This window comes from Chiloscyllium plagiosum, chromosome 28 (assembly GCF_004010195.1).
Source record: "Chiloscyllium plagiosum isolate BGI_BamShark_2017 chromosome 28, ASM401019v2, whole genome shotgun sequence".
NCBI lineage: Eukaryota > Metazoa > Chordata > Chondrichthyes > Orectolobiformes > Hemiscylliidae > Chiloscyllium > Chiloscyllium plagiosum.
The window spans coordinates 5564005-5582664 of NC_057737.1; the positions used below are offsets into that span (position 1 = coordinate 5564005).

General features: G+C 38.4%; 1 protein-coding gene across 4 annotated transcripts in view; it reads right to left on the minus strand.

Moving 5' to 3' along the window:
- Positions 1-10213: 10213 nt before the first annotated feature.
- The window catches only part of rps6kb1a (ribosomal protein S6 kinase b, polypeptide 1a), a 78923-nt gene continuing 70476 nt past the window's right edge, over positions 10214-18660 (minus strand). For all 4 annotated transcript variants that reach the window (XM_043718122.1, XM_043718123.1, XM_043718124.1 and 1 more), the window contains one exon: positions 10214-14786. In XM_043718122.1, coding sequence (XP_043574057.1) covers positions 14543-14786 — 244 coding nt within the window. In that variant the 3' untranslated portion in view covers positions 10214-14542. The remainder of the gene's footprint in view (positions 14787-18660) is intronic.

Sequence of the window (18660 nt, forward strand, 5' to 3'; positions counted from 1 at the left end):
GAATTAGTCTGATGAACACTTGTTGCATTACCTCCATGGCAAAAATATCCATAAGCAGGCATTTGAGATAGCTGGAATAGAAAAACTGTAGGTTGCTTCTGGCTCAAGAAACCAGAATGGAATTTCATCCACAATAAATCGATAGCACAGCTGCAAGTTAACATATGTGGAATCATTCATTGAAGCTCCAATTTATAACCCTCAAGTTGATCGCATCCCTACTATACAGAGGAACCTCGATTATCCAGGGTGGGCAGTATTTTGTTCGGTTAATCAAATTCCAGATAATCGAATACCAGATAACAGTTTATCCGAGCATCGCGACCTTGAGATCTTGCCAGATTGTACGATATTCGGCATTTGATTATCCAAATAATTGAGATTCCTCTGTACTTACCGCAAGAACCAAATACATATTGTGCAGTACGACACCACATCCCTTTTTTTGATCCAGTCTTTATTGCCTCTCAAGAATGTTAATACTAACTCTCGTGACGTCATCTATCACCCTCTTTGTGACTCCTAGGTGACCACCTTTAATGCATGAGAAAATGTACTGGTGTCTGGCTTTGTCGTCTCTCTATGTGAAACTGGTTGCTCACATTTGATTATTCCAGCTGCACCAAATCCTCATTAACCACTACCTTCCAGCACGAATTACTAACAGGAACACAAGCCTTTTTCTCCTCCCACAGTACATTATCCTTCCACTACTAAATTAGCTGACACTCAGAACATGAATTGAACTCTTGCAAATAAGTCTGCTAGGATTTCTCTAGTCGGCTCACCCATACATAAAAATTAATGTCGTGTGTTGCAAAATCAAGCTCAGCTTTGTGTCCCAAGAGTAAAATAGGTTTTCTTACAATTATTTGGGCATGTGTAAGATTAAAATTTCTCCCCAAAAGTATGAAAAATTTATATACAGAGCAAAATGGGCAGGCCACAGTAATGTTTCCCTGTGAATACCTCTTATTACACCCTAAAGTGTCATGCTTATCTTAACACTCATTATTTCCCAATCAATCAATATTTTAAAGGCTACTTTCAAGTCTCCACCCCATAGCATTCTGAAGTAGTCATACCAGATTCAAAATTAATACTTTCTCTCTGTCACAGAAGCTATTGAACCTGCTGAGTTTCTCCAGCATTGTGTTTGTTTCAATTCCATGTGCTTTTATTTTTCTGAATAAAACTATTATGGGAAAACTAATCAAAGGACTTCTGGAAATCTACATAATATTCAAATTTGTCTCCATATCACATCTTTCTAAAAGAATTAGTAGGTTAGACAGACATGATGCCCCTACCAAAACGACACAATTTCTCTGGACTATATGCTGTTCAATGCTCATTCAGTTCCTAATGATAAATTCTGGTAATTTCACCTTAACTAAAACTTGTACATCCAAAGGGTTCAACAGAATTAGTGCAATCATTTTCTGGTAGCTAAACAATTACATGAATGCTGTAACCTTCTGCATCACCCTCAACTATTTCCAAGCTGCCTTAATAATTCTAGATAGCAAGACTTTGCCCCTAAACGCACAGTGCAGATGTACACTACAAGGACTTTTTACCATTGCCAATGTCAGCTACAAATCTAAATACTGCATGACATACTAACCCATGTTTCTCAGGCTCAAACTTAAAGGAAAAATAATGCTTTCAGTACTGCTGATTTACTGAACACCAAGGAAATTCGGTTTTCAATCAAGATTTTGCAGATGAAGAACTCAAGTGCCAAATAAATAAATACCAAAATACCATCATAATTCAAGTTGGCACTATTTATTGCATTTGGATTAGATTACTGATTAGATTAGATTACATTACAGTATGGAAACAGGCCCTTCGGCCCAACAAGTCCACACCAACCCGCCGAAGCGCAACCCACCCATACCCCTACATTTACCCCTTACCTAACACTACGGGCAATTTAGCATGGCCAATTCACCTGACCTGCACATCTTTGGACTGTGGGAGGAAACCGGAGCACCCGGAGGAAACCCACGTAGACACTGGGAGAATGTGCAAACTCCACACAGTCAGTCGCCTGAGGCGGGAATTGAACCCGGGTGCTAACCACTGTGCCACCATACATCTTATCACTGCGTAATGTACTTTCATCTCTTGCAAAACTGCTCTTCATATTCAGTTTCATTATCCAGCCATTATTGACTATAGTTTAAGAATCTTGGAGTTTTAGTTTCCATAACCTGTCATCTCAATGTGTAATCTGCATTGAGGACCTGCATTTATACATTATCCTCTGCAGTTTTTTTTTCTTGTGCTGTTTCCTGGAAATTCAGGGAAATCCCTTTACTGGCAAATTCACCCAGAGATGTGCCGATGTAATTTTACAAGAGACTGCTTACTGATATGTTGCTAAGAGCCATGCTCCAATGTTCCCTCCCTCAGGAATAATCACAAATCTCTCCATGGTTCACCCTCATTCTATTCAAGTGCCTGCAAATCACTTGTTAGGTAGTTACGCACAGCAGAAGAGTTCAATAACAAGGAAACAGTAACATAGAAAGGCAAATCAGGGCAGGACTCGTACAGTTAATGGTCAGGCCCCAGGACTGAACAAAGAGACCTTGGAATCCAGGTTCATAGTTCGTTGAAAGTGGCATCGCAGGTAGATAGGATAATGAAGTTGGCATCTGATATGGTAACTTTTATTGGTCAGTACAAGAGTTGGGAGGTCAATTTTGTGGCTGTACAGGACATTAGGCCACTGATGGAATACTGTGTGCATTTCTGGTCTCCCTGCTAGAGGGAGGATGTTGTGAAACTTGAAAGGGTTCAGAAAAGATTTACAAGGATGTTACCAGGGTTGGAGGATTTCAGCTATCGAGTGAGGTTGAGTAGACCAGGGTTATTTTCCCTGGAGTGTCAGAGGCTGAGGTTTATAAAAATGAGGGGCATGGAGAGGGTAAATAGACAAGGTTTTTCCCCCTTGGGTGGAAGAGTCCAAAACTAGAGGGCAGAAGTTTAAGGTGAGAAGGATTTAAAAGGGACCTATGGGGAACATTTTCATGCAGAGGGTGGACTGTTTATGGAATCAACTGCCAGAGGAAGTGGAGGAGGATAGTACAATTACAACATTTATTTGACATCTGGATTGGTATATGAATAGGAGGGGTTGAGAGAGATATGGGCCAAATGCTAGCAGATAGGACTAGATTTATTTAGGATATCTGGTCAGCATGGACGAGTTGGACCGAAGGCTCTGTTGTCATACTGTATATCTCTGACTATCTAAGCTCTTCCAACTCTTATGAATCTGCATAAATTTTTATTTCTTTTGGTTTTGCATTCACAGATTATGTTTCCTCTTCCGGACATAACCCTTGCCTTTATTCTAAGTTAGAACAGTTCAACACAGTGTAAACTCAATATCAAGTCCATAAAAAGCAGGACAAATTGACCGAGCCAAGAACATATCAGGCTCCTCTCAATCATTAATGACAGAAGGAATACCCTCATTAACATTACGCCTATTCCACTAGGGCCACTCAGCTCCTGACCTCATTACAGCCTTGGTTCAAACAGACCGAATTCTTGAGGTGAGCCAAGAGTGATTACCCTTGACATCAAACTGGAATTTGACAGTGGCACCAAGGATGCCCTAGCAACACTAAAGTGAATGGGAACTTTGGTGGGGTGGGGCGGGGCAGGTCAGGTCCTCTCCAATTGTCATTGAAGTCAAACTTAGCACAGAACAAGATGGTACAGTTGTTGGAGGCCAGTCATCTCAGTCCAAGGACTGCAGAACATCTTTGGCATAGCAACCTCAGCTCAACCTGGCTTCAATTACCTTCCCTCCATCATAAAATCAGACAGAAGTTGTCATGTTCACTTATGATTACACAACATTCAGCACCATTTACGCCGCCTCAGATACTGAAGCAGTCCATGTCCATGCACAGAAAGACCTGGACAACACATGTAGCTACACAAATGCCAAGTAATAAGCATTTCCAACAAGATAATCTTAACATCACTCTATGACATTCCATGACACTACCACTACTGAATCTCCCACCAATCCCCTGGGGATTACTTTTGACCAGAAACAGCCGTATAAATACTGTGGCTATCAGGGTGGGTCAGAGACTGGGAATTATGAGTAATTACCCTGTCTCCATATTATCTATCTACCATTTACAGGATAAAAGTAGATGAAATATTCTTCATGCGTCTGGATAGGTATAGCTCCAACCGCACAAGAAGCTAGTCAACATCCAGCACAAGGCAGCCTGCTTGAAAGGCACCCCATCCAGCATCTTTACCATTCACTCCCTTCATCTGTTAGGCAATGGGGCTTTGACAAAGGGTCAGTTAGACTCGAAATGTTAGCTCTTTTCTCTCCTTACAGATGCTGCCAGACTTGCTGAGATTTTCCAGCATTTTCTCTTTTTTGGTTTCAGATTCCAGCATGCGCAGTAATTTGCTTTTATCCAGGTTAATCAAATAGTGGACCATATGTTTGTCCCAGTTGCGAAAACTCAATGTTTAGAAGTACAGAAATGTTTTAATCAACCTGTTATATTGTCCTTTAACTACATATTATTGGTTTAACTTTGCAAGATATGGAAATGTATGCTTACTGTAGTTACAAGAGTGACATTATGAAAACATTGCATGATAGTCTCACCTGCCACATTCAGTGTCAACCATTTTACTGATGATTTACCACCTAAATTCCATTCAAAAACAAGACTGCATTCAATTTTTACAGCTGTTCATTCATTGATCAAATTTTATTTCAGTAATACAACTGATTAAGTACAAGATGATTCATGAGAAAAAAAAATGTAGCTTCACACCATTTTCACTCAGGTAACTAAATCATGAGATCCTACTGGCATAATGAGTTATGCCTAATTCTTTAGCAGTAAAGCACCATGCCAAAATACTGATCTTGAAGGAAAAAATTCATCCAAGATCAGATACAACATTCTACCATATTAAGTATTGAGATACTTGTGATTTTTTTTTTCTTTGAGCTGGAATTCAAGGGTTGGGACAGAAATTAACCTCAAGTTGTGTTGAATATTTTATAGAACAGAATGCCTTGCTCCTCGTTACACTTGGTCAATTGCATGGACTACATTGCTGGTTTCAAATAAAATTGCAGCTTGATGACAAAATTCCAATGATATCATAAAATGCATCCTACTGAAACACCCCATGAAACACAGCAACCTAAGAGTTAGGACAGCCGTGATATCCTGCCATTAGAATTCATGAACAAGTTTTAAATTATTCTTACACTGTAAAAATATCTAGTCACAATTGTACCCAACTCCAGGTGAATTCCATTAATCCAATGAGACATGGGTTCTGAACATACTCGCAGATCTACGAGTGGCCTATATTAAAATGCAGCTCAATTTGCTTGGACACCCCGTTGGGACAATATAATTTACTGCATCTATAGCTGTATCACTTCGAGAGATTTTTCTTTAAAACCTGTTTTGCTTTTATAATTTATTTTACTTACACTATTTGCATGAGTCCATATTGCAATCATAGAGATGTACAGCATGCAATCTTCTGCTTTACAACCTGGTATATATGAATCCCAAAATATGTGACATCCCACTTTAGGGGATTGGTACTGGGATAGTAATAAAAAAATGAAAGTCATAACTTGGTGATAAGTGGTTTCAAATGAACTTGATCATAATACATTCAGAAATTACTATCACATTCAACCTCCTTGAGGCTGATTACACCAACTCGCACATGTTGTTAATGAGTCCTTCCATTTGCATTTCACTGGTCTCGAGAAATTTGGCAATTTCTACATGCCACGTGAATATGATTGAGGCAAGTCCAAACTATTGGCATAACCAGGATAGTAAATGGGTACAGGTTTCCAACAGCATTGCCAATTGCAACTTTGTCTTTCACTTGCAGAGCCGAGGTGTCATTCCAATCTCCAACACCGACTGATTCAATGCATGCAAGAATGATTTCTATGCAACTACAGTACACCTGTATCTGTTACAACCAAGCCACACCTATCTGACAACCTGGGGTTTGAAGGTTCCATTGTCAAAATTTACATACGCAATTGTTTTAAACTTCTTTACATACTGGTAACTTAATAATGGTACAAGTTAAAAATCAATATACAATAAAACATTCAACTGTTCTCAAGTCTGCTTTGTGTTTAAGCATTTGTGATGATTGTTGACAGATAAGTTATTGCCCTTCATTTATCCTATTAGAAAGATAAACCATCCTGGTGAATAATCAATGTAACTCTAAGCTACAGAGAGATTGATTATTGTATGAACATAGAACAAGAGAAATGTGAAGGTCATTAATGTTAGGAATTCCTTGATGTTTGTATGTACTATAATTTTCATAAATAACAGTGATATTAAATACCATTCACTCCCTTACAATCCATTGCATTGTTTTCCTTTGATTGAATGAGAGGGAAAAAAAAGTTCAAATGAAGTAGTTAAAAAGGCCATCAGAAATTTTCCCTTTTATTGAAGCAGCCTTAAAATTTGCAAATCATATGGAAGTACGTACAAAAAAAAATCAATTAACAATTTGGATGGGACCCTTCTTCAAAATATAAATTCCTTACATGATGCCTGATCTGTGCCTTTCTGGATATTGTTACTTTAGGTTTCCAGTATTTGAATTTCCTGCACGGTTCTACAGAAGAATTATGATTTTACTACCAAAGTTTATGCAAACAAATTACAAAGATTTAGCTAATATGGAGTAAGGTATAATAAAGCTCCACAGAAGGCAGTGATAGCCTGTCACACATTGGTTTAGTCACTGCTCCATAAATCCTTCCAAAAAAATGGTTAGAGTTAAGAGAACATCTTTGTACTGAACGTTCATTCAACATACCTCAACAGTACTTGATATTTTGAAGTCATTGCTTTGCTCCATTTTATTTTATACCTGCAAGAAAATCTTTGGACCCACGTACAAGTAGCGGTTTCGGATGAGTGGTGGCCAGATTTTCCTTCTGTTGCAATGCATCAGGGCTTTAAATGAGTCTTCAGAACTTGCTAATCAAGGGTGTGAACCTATGGTCTAGCTCTGTGCACAGCACACTTGGGCAGACAATTCAGCGTACCATCTTTTCAAATTAATATTAGACAATTAGCTAATTAATAATTGCTAGCAAGTAACTTACAGGTAGCAAATCAGCAAACTTGTATCAAACAAAGATTAATACTGTAAAGACAAATAAATCTGGAAGGAATTAGCTGCATGCCTCAAGACGAGAAGGTTCACGTAATATAATACATTGTTTTTAAGGATAATTTGGAAACATCAGGGATGATTTTGGGGAAAAAGAATTTCCAATAGCTCAATGAATAAGTTCACAGCATTGCACAGTACTGAGCCATAGGTGGCAAGAGATTCAAAGCTTCAATTCCTCATTTGTATTAATTTAGTCACAAGTAACCTCAATGTCCTTAAAAGTGTCGTGATGGGAATGCTGAATACCTGTGACAGCATGAAGTTCAACTATGTGCTCTCCACATTAAATAGGAAGCCAATGCTCACTTTCAAAAACGGTCAGTTGGTACAACTATTGAAGAGCTAATAACATGTTGGTAATTGAAATGAGATAGGCAAGCTATGATTTCAAAGCTTTGAAAGCTGGTCATTTTCTGGGTTTGCTTCCAGGGAACTGTTAGTGCTCTGCAGCAAGGTGCAAGGTTAACCTCACAGCGGTGTATCATTCCTATGGAGGTCTTCTGACACCAATTCAGAATCACTTAATCTGACAGCCAGGCTGAAATAAGGAAGTCACCCTGTTAAATCCTCAAGCTCCTGCCCACATACTGAAGTTCAGCAATTTTCTTGAAATAGAAAACTGATAAAACAATAAGGCCACACTCTCATAGATCAACAAACCCATTAACACATGAAACCTGAACTAATCCAGTGTCCTGACGTCCTATCACTTGGTGAAAAACGGTGGACAATTTGCTTGGCTTTGGTTTCCAGCAGAGATGCGGCCATTGTAAAAGGTGAGGGGGGATAAGCTGGACCATGAACTGGTCACTAACTGATTAACTGATCACCTTTAGAACAGTCAACTACTAACACAAGTTAAGATGAATTCCATCATTTATTTTACAATGTTCCGAGAGAAAGTGCAGATAATATTTCAAGATTAACCACAATGATAATTTAGCCAGAAGTCACACGACACCAGATTACAGTCCAACAGGATTATTTGAAACCATAAGCTTTTGAAGCACTGTTCCTTCGTCAAGTGAAGTCACTGCAGCTGATGAAGCAGCAGCGCTCCAAAAGCTCGAGATTTCAGAGAGACCTGTTAGACTATAACCTGGTGTCACGTGGACTTCTGACTTCATCCACCCCAGTCCAACACCGGCATCTCGACAAAGATAACTTAAGCACTGTAGCACATGCTAACAATATCACTGGGAAGAAACAAAAGGTGCAGAACTCCCTGTAGTTTGCAACATTTACATCACAAACTGTGATTATCTCAAGATTTTGATAAATGCTGCTTTAAACATTTGTTTCCTAAAATATTTAAAGACCCAAATCCAGTATTTAAGGCACCAATATTACAATACAATATTGGTGCAAGACAGTTTTGAAGTTAAGGGAATTCCTGAGAAAATGTTTACCCAATTTTAAAATGGCTCAGAATCAGTGTGCGGATTTACCTATCAGCCCTGAAACAATGATGCAGCTGAAACGTGAACACAGCTGTAAAGTATTCAAGCCAGTCGTGGTGGACTGGTTCTTTTTATACAGAGTTGATGTTTATGGCTGACAGCATCCACAGGGATCCAACCCATATCAATTCTGCTTCACAAGCATCAGCGCTGCATCCATATTACAGCAGAGATAGCAAGCTGCCGGAGAACTACAGAAAGGTTTATACCAATCAATACACCTCTTTACATTATTAAGAAACTCAAATATACATTAATGGCAGCATCCATAGCTACATTTACAGACCCAAAAAGCCCAGAAAGACTTCACATTCATAAAAGTTTGACAGGTCCCAGAAAAATAAACTGATATTTCTCCCAATTTGCCATAAATGAGTTACAAATTCTGAAGAAACCAAAACAATCTATCAAATAAACCTCCAAAGGGAAGAAGGCAGGAGAGAAAAGGAAGCACTTTACAAAGTGTTTTTCTAATCTACAATTTGAAACAGCTAGCCATTTGCACCACAATGTTTCAAACCGATAATACAAAAATAAGAATAAACACAAACTTTATAGTTCTGTTGAAATACAAAGCCTCATTTTGAGATTATTAAACTACTCAACAAATCTATATTGAATTTGAGGTTTTGTTTTAAATTTACAATAGACATAGGGAGAAAAAAATTTGCATAGTTTGAGTTCATTGCGAACCTAAGGGCCTACCCATGTCAGCACTGAAATGTATTGATCATTCTGCTCTCTTCCCCACAAAAGTACTGCATCCCAACCTCAAGTCAGAGGAAAAGCAAGGAAAAAAAATCAATATACCCAAAGAACATCCCACATCAAGATGAGGAAAAGATAAGAGTTCTGTGAAATTATATGCTCCATGCAAAACTGATTACATATCTTCCTGCAGGGACCAAAAGCCATAATGCTGTTATGTACATCAATCTTATGCCCTGATCACTGGAAATGTTAATCTTTCAACACCATCGAAGACGACTTTCAATCAACTGAGTTGGAGCATCTTTTAGGAAATTTATTTTCAAAGGCATTCGATTGACACTACACATCAGCAAGGATTACATGTTAAGTCACTCAGCAAAATTTGATCTGCTTTAAAGCTACCAACAGCTCTTCAGAAATCCAACTATTACAATGAAGCAAGGTTTGCAACACACTTCCTTTCCCACCCCCAGCCTTTTCAGAGATCTCTGTTCCAAGATTACTCTTTGCCGAGTTGTTGTGGGTATGTGCGCTCGTGCAAGCACATTTGGGGGGGGGGTTTGCCTGTGTGAGTGCGTGCGTGTGTTGGAGGGTGCACATCATGGAGTGAACAGGAGAGATGAAATCAGTTTGAGAAGTTAGGATGTGAAACAGCTGATATAACAGCCAAAGCAGACAGGCATTCAACCTCAGACTTTGGCATTCAATATTTTGGACACACTTCCCCAGATATTATGAAAAGCTCATTATATAAAAATCTTCAAGTCAGATAAAGTTCAGCACAGCTATTTGTAAGTGTTGGATTTTATTTAATAAAAGACACCAAAACTCATTCCAATGTGTTTTAGTGCTCTGCAATTACAACCTTGGAAAACTTATTGGCCTTTACATGATTGCAGACTGCTACATAAAAAGATAATAGAAAGAAAGAGACTGACAACAGAAACTAAGATTGATTCAATGCTTAATTTGCTATCTTCTATGGTCAGTCTACAGTGGCTGTGAAGCAGTACTGGAAGAATGACAAAATGTGAATTTTCATTACCCAGACAGCAAGATTTAATCCCCATACCTCTTCAAATCACCCAATGGATAAATACATTTTTGCTAATCTGGCAGATCATAGTAGTAATCCACTTACTTCTCCATTTCATCATGTAGTACTCATGAAACATAACTAGACAAGTGATAGGGAACATGTAGCCACCGTTCTCTCGGCTTTCCTAAGTTCAGCACAACAGCTCTAGTGACTGCAGAAATTCAGATAGCCAAGGGCACCTGCACCTATTGCCTAACTCCTAACAAGTGTATGATCCATTGCGAATGAAATTTTTTTTTTTTTAAACATAAATTAGGTTGGATTTTGGATACAAAATTAACAATTCAACAAAGTCAATCAAGTTATAGAGCTCTTTCAATAGCTTTTCTAAGTGAAGAGGCTCCATTTCTAATTCTCTACAAAGAAATCTGTTTCAATGTTGCTTTGAACTTGACACTTACAAAACTGTCACTTTGGATGCTCTTATAGTTAAACAGACATTATTCCTAGAACATAATTCAGGTTATTGATTTGATCTTTCTTCTGAAATCTAGGAATAGAACGTTGGTACTCGGGCAATAGCAAATTTCAAATCTATGAACTGTATTCACTCCTGGCCTCTGGCTTTCTGATTGAAATGCAAAAACATAGAATCATTAGAATGTGATCCACAAAGCTCTAAAACCCCAAAAGTTATAATAAAAACAATGGACAAACTCAAACAACAAACCTTATTACACCATTGTATAGTTCTTGCATTATTAACAGCAGCAGTGAATTTGAAAGGTGGTGTAGAGAGTGCAAATCAGTTTTTGCTGATTTTTTTTAATAGAGTTAAATAGAAATTAATAGATTTCAGCACTGTATTATAAAAAAGGCAGTTTTTGAAGTCACTGAAGAACTTTGTATAACTAAGGTGGGAGGTAGTGATGCCCTTGTAAACATAAAATGTACATTATGTATTTTACCCACTTAAAAAAAATCATGACTTCAACTAAGTCTTGGAGTTAAGAGCACAGCTGCCCCTCTTCCTGGGTGTTTCCTGGCAAATGTGGTCAGTTCTGAGTTTAGGTTAATGGCATCTCACAAGAAGCTCATTAAAATTGCTGCAACCAGCTCTCACATGACATTATATTAAGTGCATTACATACAAGCTGACAAGTCATGCTGTCCAATCTCAGTCTGGTATACAACTTATTGGCAGCCTCTTGTAGTGTTGGGACACAAGTTCACGCTACAAACCTACTTTTAAACTTAAAAATTCCAATCCCAGCCATGTCACCTAGAGAAGCTTGATGTGTGAATCAGAGAAAAAAGGCCACTCATATTTCAGCGAACCATACAGCAGCATGGCTATGGGGCAGGTTTAGACATTGAGACACTCAAATTTCAAATAAGCTCGACAGAAAGGAAAACACATGGTGCCGCAGCAACGTTTTGGGCAGACAAGACTGAAAGATATCCTAAAAATTACATCAAAATGACTTTTATGGCCAACTGTTACATGGTAAACCATGCAGATTAGGAACATGGCCAATTTTCAAACAAAGGAGGGAGGTTTTATTGGGACATAAGCCTGAGAAACCAACAGAAATTGTGAAAATGAAGTGGAGCATTTCAGATGATAAATTGGACAAATATGTGCAATTCCAAGGTTGCCATTGATATAGTCAAGCTAGTTCAGCACACAGCATCTTCTGAGTCCCAAGGACAGCTCCAGGATAGGTGACTGAATAAGTAATGTACTCAGAGAATCATATGCATAATAAGTTATTAAATTCAACAACTGATACTGAATCTTGAGTCATTTGCAGTAAACTGCAATAATTACCATTGGAGGCTGATCAATCCAAGTTCAATATTAGAACATAAATCTCTTCACGGCTAATATTACTGAGAATTGACAATGCTTCTGCTGTGCTACATAACCCAAACATTTTTACATGTTCTTACAAATCAAGATTGGATTTCTCAGTTTAAAATTTTGCTGATAAACAGAACAGGCTAAATGATTTTACGTTATTGAAAATGCAATGAAATTATTGTTGGGGAGAAAAAATAAAAGATAAAACTAGCAATTAACTCCTAAATAAATTTGAATTTTAGGGTTAAATATTTTGAAAAAACAACTCCTTCTCTCCAATTAATGGCCCATAGGCTGTTGCATGCTCCTCACAATGAGATCATTTCATTTGCCATGATTTTCTACTTCATAAAGCAGGAAAAACAAAGCATTTAAGTGAGACTTGTAATCAACCCCCAAAAGTAAATGGTGTTACCAATATAAATCAGGACAATGGGTTAGGATAAGATGAAATGGAGTTCTTTAAATTATCAAGTCTTGAATTTTCTTCAACAAAAAGATAAATTCAAATGGCTGAAATTAATGAGATCACTGTGCTCTGATCCAAAGGACATGAAATGGGAGAGAAATATTTATCAATTTAACAAGATAAAAGTCACTGAAACGAATGGCATCTGAACCGCATTTTCAGGTCTCTCTATATGCAAGTCTGTATATGTAACAGCTTTTAAATGTAAATGTAAGCTCTCATATTGGTTTGTACTCAAAAAGGCCTAAGGCATGCCAGACTGCCTTTCCGTGCATAAAGACATTTATGGCTTGTATCCTATGGCTCAAACTGACTTCAATAGCAGAGACAGATACAGGAAAAGCAGCTTGCAAATAAAACATTTCAGCACACACATTTCACACAAATCAGACCTGAAAATCTACTACACAGCAATGACATAATCAGAACAAATGTCAGTCAAGTACTATAGCTGTGGGAAGTGTTCTTTTGGAGATCTTAATACAGTATTCTGCTTAGAACCACAACTTATACGTGGGAGGTGCCACTGAATTTCAGACTCTTCAGAGGGGTTTGAATGCAGAACAGGAAGACTTGGTTTCAGTCTAAATTAATATCCTTCATTTCTCATCCCTACCTTACTGACCACTTACATCCAATAGATTGGAGGACCCCAACTTTAGGCCCTATTATGCTATTGAGGTATGTGGCATGGATGCCAGCACGAAAACATAGTTCAAAAGAGAAGCAATGTGGTGAAATTTAAAGGGTATAGAAGGGATTTAAAATTGAACTTCATAATGATCCAGAAATGCAGATAGGCTAGATTTTAAAGTGCTTGTTGCACAAATGGTACACCAACATGCTGATACACACTTGGGAGATGGTACAACTCTTTTTAGAAATGAACAAGACAGATCTACTCCAGTACTGTGATTATAGACAGCTGTAGGAGAGTATAGTTGCAGTAGGCAAAAAGGCAGATAATGTGGTAAACTTTAAACCTCTTCAAACATTAAGTCTACACAAAACAAACTTAAGTTTTTAAGACTTGCATGTACCAAAGAGTTAATACAATTCTATCACCATTGTACGCATTACAGCGTGTATATAGATTTTTTTAATCCATGATCTCTTTCCATAAACTGTATTTATGTGGGTTTCAAACTATTACAATACAGGATCGAGTGTCTGAGACTTTGTCATAACGTTATCAGAATCCAATCTTTCCTATCCCGGATGCAGACACACCCAGCATTTTCTGCACCCTCCCCTAACCTCCAGAGATAAGCTGCAGTTTGATTGAGAGATTCAGGCAAAGCCGTGCAACAACTCTGCCTTTAGTAATACTGTGTTCATCAGGCACCTAAGCAGAAAGATTTCTTCAACACCATTAACGATGATGAGCCACGGGACTTTTCGGTTAACGTCTAGTGCAGAACCTCAAGAGGTGAAATGCTGCTTGGGACGTTAATGCCCCTAAACTGATGCAGTACATGCGTCTCACAAAAATGTTCATCACCCCACCAATTAGTTTAATCTCCTTTTTTTTTCCATCAGTGATGCATAAGTTTCATTGAGTAATGTCCTGAACCAAGAGTTCCATGGTTGTTTTTGAAAAGGGGTTTGGGGAGTTGTGGAGAGAGAAAGATGGGGAGGCTTGGTATCCTCCCAAAAATACTCTCACATTTGTACTTGGTCAGCACTTGCACAAGCGCAGTCTTGCATTGATGATCTTTTTTCCTTCCATCTCTGTTCACTTGTTGTCATAGGTTCATACGCAGATGTGCTGGTCTATTTGGGGGCACTGGATACGTTTGCTTTTTGAAAGGCACGGAGCTCACACCCATAGGGTGTCGGATTGGCAGTGGAGCAGATGCCTCTCCACTCACCGTTACGTCCATCTGTTCCACACCAACATCCATTGGGTAGTCTGATGATCCACGTTCTCTGGGTGGTTCCATGTTCGCACCCCGGCCCCAGCAGTCAGCAGATGAAAACTTCACTGGGCTGCAAAATAAAGCAGCACTAAGTGAAATGTTCACAGAAACAATATCGACTCATTCTGTCAAAAGTGAACTTATTAATGCAGAGAAAATATACTGAGGGAAGCTAAACTGGGAGCATCAAAACTTTTGTACAGGTTTGCATATAATACCACCTAGATTTCAGGCAATCCCTGTGCAAGGTGACCTCTTGTTAGAGCCAAGCACTAGCCTGAAAAAAAACTGTAATCCATGTTAAAAAATGCAGTAAAAGAATGCACAAAGTTCAGACAATTTTATGCTCATGCTACTCATTTATTACTTTGTCCAATATAAATAAGATAAATGGGAACTTACCTACCATGCAGGCAAATGGATAACTATGTATTTAAGAACCCTTTAAACTCACTCATCAACCTTTCTAGTCTAATACAGAACGTCCCCAAAGCTTTCTGTCTCTACGACTAATGCTAGAAATAATATTCACAGCCTCAGAAGCGTCCAAAATGATTAAGTTGGGAGTTTAATAATAACCTAACAGCTTTATGATTACTCTTAGAGTCATAGTCATAGGAGATGTACAGCATGGAAACAGACCCTTCGGTCCAACCTGTCCATGTCGACCAGATATCCTAACCCAATCTAGTCCCCCTGCCAGCACCCGGCCCATAACCCTCCAAACCCTTCCTATTCATATACCCAACGAAATGGCCCATATCCCTCCAAACCCTTCCTATTCATATACCCTGATTTTGTTTTCAGGATTTATTTAGAACAAAAGACTAAATTCACCTGCTGTGTGAACTCTCATTCTCCACCCAGGCATTTGGGTTATTAGCCCAGTTAACAGCCATATCAATGGCACTATTTATGCTGAAATAATAAAGGTTCAGAACATGATTCTACATCTAATCCATAATGAATTCAAATTTCTCTCGAAGATAAATACTGCATAATTCAGCTACACATAGCACCACCACACTTCTGGCCAGAATGAAGATGGTTGATTAATGCCTCCATTTATTATGCCTGGAAGTATCATTGTAAGCATCTGGGATGCACTGTATGCATGTAGTGTCTACCTTTAATCTCTCCACTCAGTATAATTTGCTGGAAAAGTAATCAATTTGCATTATGTAATTATCTTCCACTTACTGCATTTGCAGCTTTCATCAGGAGTCATTTCTGAATTTCTATCATGAGTTCAGTGAGCTGCAGCTTCTGGCTTCATATATCAGCACATCATTTCCCATTTGCTGAAGCGTGCAGTTTAAACAAACTGCTTACTGAGTAACCAGTCTTTGCTTGTTGCAAAACACACAAATGCAGGTCTTACAGTAAGTCCCAACCTGCCTCAAACTCACAACATTAACACAATGATGTCAAGAGAAATTCTAGTTTTCCTTTCAGTCGTCAGGAGCAATACAGCCTAGCACTACTCCCTAAACTGTAATCAGTGAACAGCAGACCAAATGTGGGACGTTGTCAGTCACCATGCCTCAGTACTCTTCTGATGCTCTTATGCCTTTTATAATTTTAATCTACAATATTTCTCATATTATGTCAATCTTCCACTGGAGACAACATTACTTCATACTTAATTCTCACAGAAAATAAGACTGCTGATAATTTGTTGGATCATTTAACCCAGGATTAGAACACAAGTGACAAAGTTGTTTATGATTTATTCAGTCAGAGACAGCCATTGCACAATGTAGATATAACATTTCTCTGACTTGCATCTTTTATGAGCAACACCTTTGCGATGAAGACCCAGAGAAGATTAAAAAACTTTCCACAGAAAATGACACCACAAAGCACTTGCATTGATTTTCTTGTTCTACAAAATAAATCATTGAAATTCATTTTGCCCTGTCGTTTAGAAATAGGATAGGCACCTGCCAGCTGTGTAATATGATGTATCGCTAATCTGGCAGAAATAATTAATTGTCAATGTCATCCATGCTTGTAAAACTTTGATTACTCACAGTCATATATCAGGATAATCTTTACATAGTTCCACTCCCTTTGTGGAAAGGCCATGGATTAGGGACAGGGCTAAAGTAGCATATTAACGTTTCAATCACCTCATTGTGAAGTGACTGACAAAAGACGAGACAGCGCAAGGGCAATCCTTTATACGTGGGAGGAACTTGAGATGCACTGCTGGAAAGAATGGTGGAAACAGATTCAGTAGGAGCTTTCAAAGCAAAATTGCCAAAATACTGGACAGTGACAAAAAAAAGAGGGATGTGGAAAAAGCTGATGCAGACTCATGAGTTGAATGGCTTCCAGTGCTATGATTTATTTAATCCCAACTTAAGAAAAGTCTACATAAGCTCAGTGAATCCAATATATATAAACTGAAACCTACCTGTAATATAAAATCTTAAATGCCGCACTTCCTCGTGCATAAAGGCATAAAATTACTTTTCTGAATGACACCGGTGGATCTTTGGACACTGCTTGAGCAGATTATCTAGAATTTACTTTTCAAATTCTAGACCCACTTTTGATGTACCTTTGTTTCTATATATCAACAAGTTGCACCAAAATATATTTTTCTAAAAAAAATTGTCAAATTGTCAAGCAATTTGCAAGAAACAAAGCGAAAGAAAACAAATGCCATAATGCAAAAGGAAAATGCAGATTGTCTAGCTAGTGGATTCTAACTATTGCATCGCACTAAGCAATGACAACTGCAAGTTACCGGTTGAGCTTTGTTCACAAACTCCTCTGTCAGAACGAGGGAGTTAACTTCATCGATCTCGTATTTCAGTACATACATCAACTTCTTTACAGCCCTCCACTTCCTTTATCAATGCATCTTCTAATATGCTTGTAGTCAATACATATGTCAATCCTAAGTGGTCTACTTCATCTTGCTCAGTAATCTTTATTCTTGTCAAACTACAACTTCCACTCTGCCTTCTGTCTTGTTCTGGACAGCTGCTCGAAGATTAGTTCTAAGACTAGAATTCCTTTTTAAAGTTTTTTGATCTTTTCTAAGGGTTACCTTCACTTCCAGAACACAATTCTTTCCGGCATTCCAATCCTTCACCTCATTTAGTCAATCCATGGATCTTGCGTCCTGCCCTTTATCCAATACATTTAGCCAATGCATGCATGATTGTGGAATTTCCCTGTTCTCACTATAATGGCAGCGTTCTTCCATTTACTGGCCCTTTTGAGCATGCATTTTACTCTGACTTGAACAGCCCAATCCTACATCTATGTACCATTTTGTTCAGATCCAGTCAGCCCTTAATTTGCCATAATGTGGTCTTTATAATTATCCAACATGAAACGCATGGTTACTCAACATTTTATTTAATTTGCCCACACTTTGTAAGTGTGCAATCACTAACAAATAATGCTGAGGAATGCATCCTGTTTGGTTCTAAACTGTAAAATTAACTGTTTCCTACTACTGAATCATCTTTCCCCAACCTTCCAAGTGTTTTTCCGCTTCCCATTTATTACAGGTCATGTCCCTCAGATTAAAATTTGTTTCCGATAGTCTTAGGTCACAAGGCTTGCCTAATTTCGTCTGAAGGTTCAGTCCTAATGAAGAACATTCCTTCCTGTGTGCAGGGCATTCAAATGCTCAGAAAAAGTGCAGATTTGCAGATCCTTCCAAAGTTAGGGGAGAATCACTCATTGCCAAAGACGGTTTCGGATTTCACCTAAAAACCAACTGGTATGGATTATATGCTCTGAACCATTTGCAGCCAGGTATTCAGCTGTTCTGCCCTTGTCAGAGCAGTTAAGGTACAATATAGTTAGTCCACAAGGAAATAAAACATCATATCAGTGGTGTCATTCAGACACTATTAGTGAAGGCTGGTTGAGGAGGTGGTGGATGGGGAAGAGCGAGAGAGAGGGGGGGGGGAAGAGCG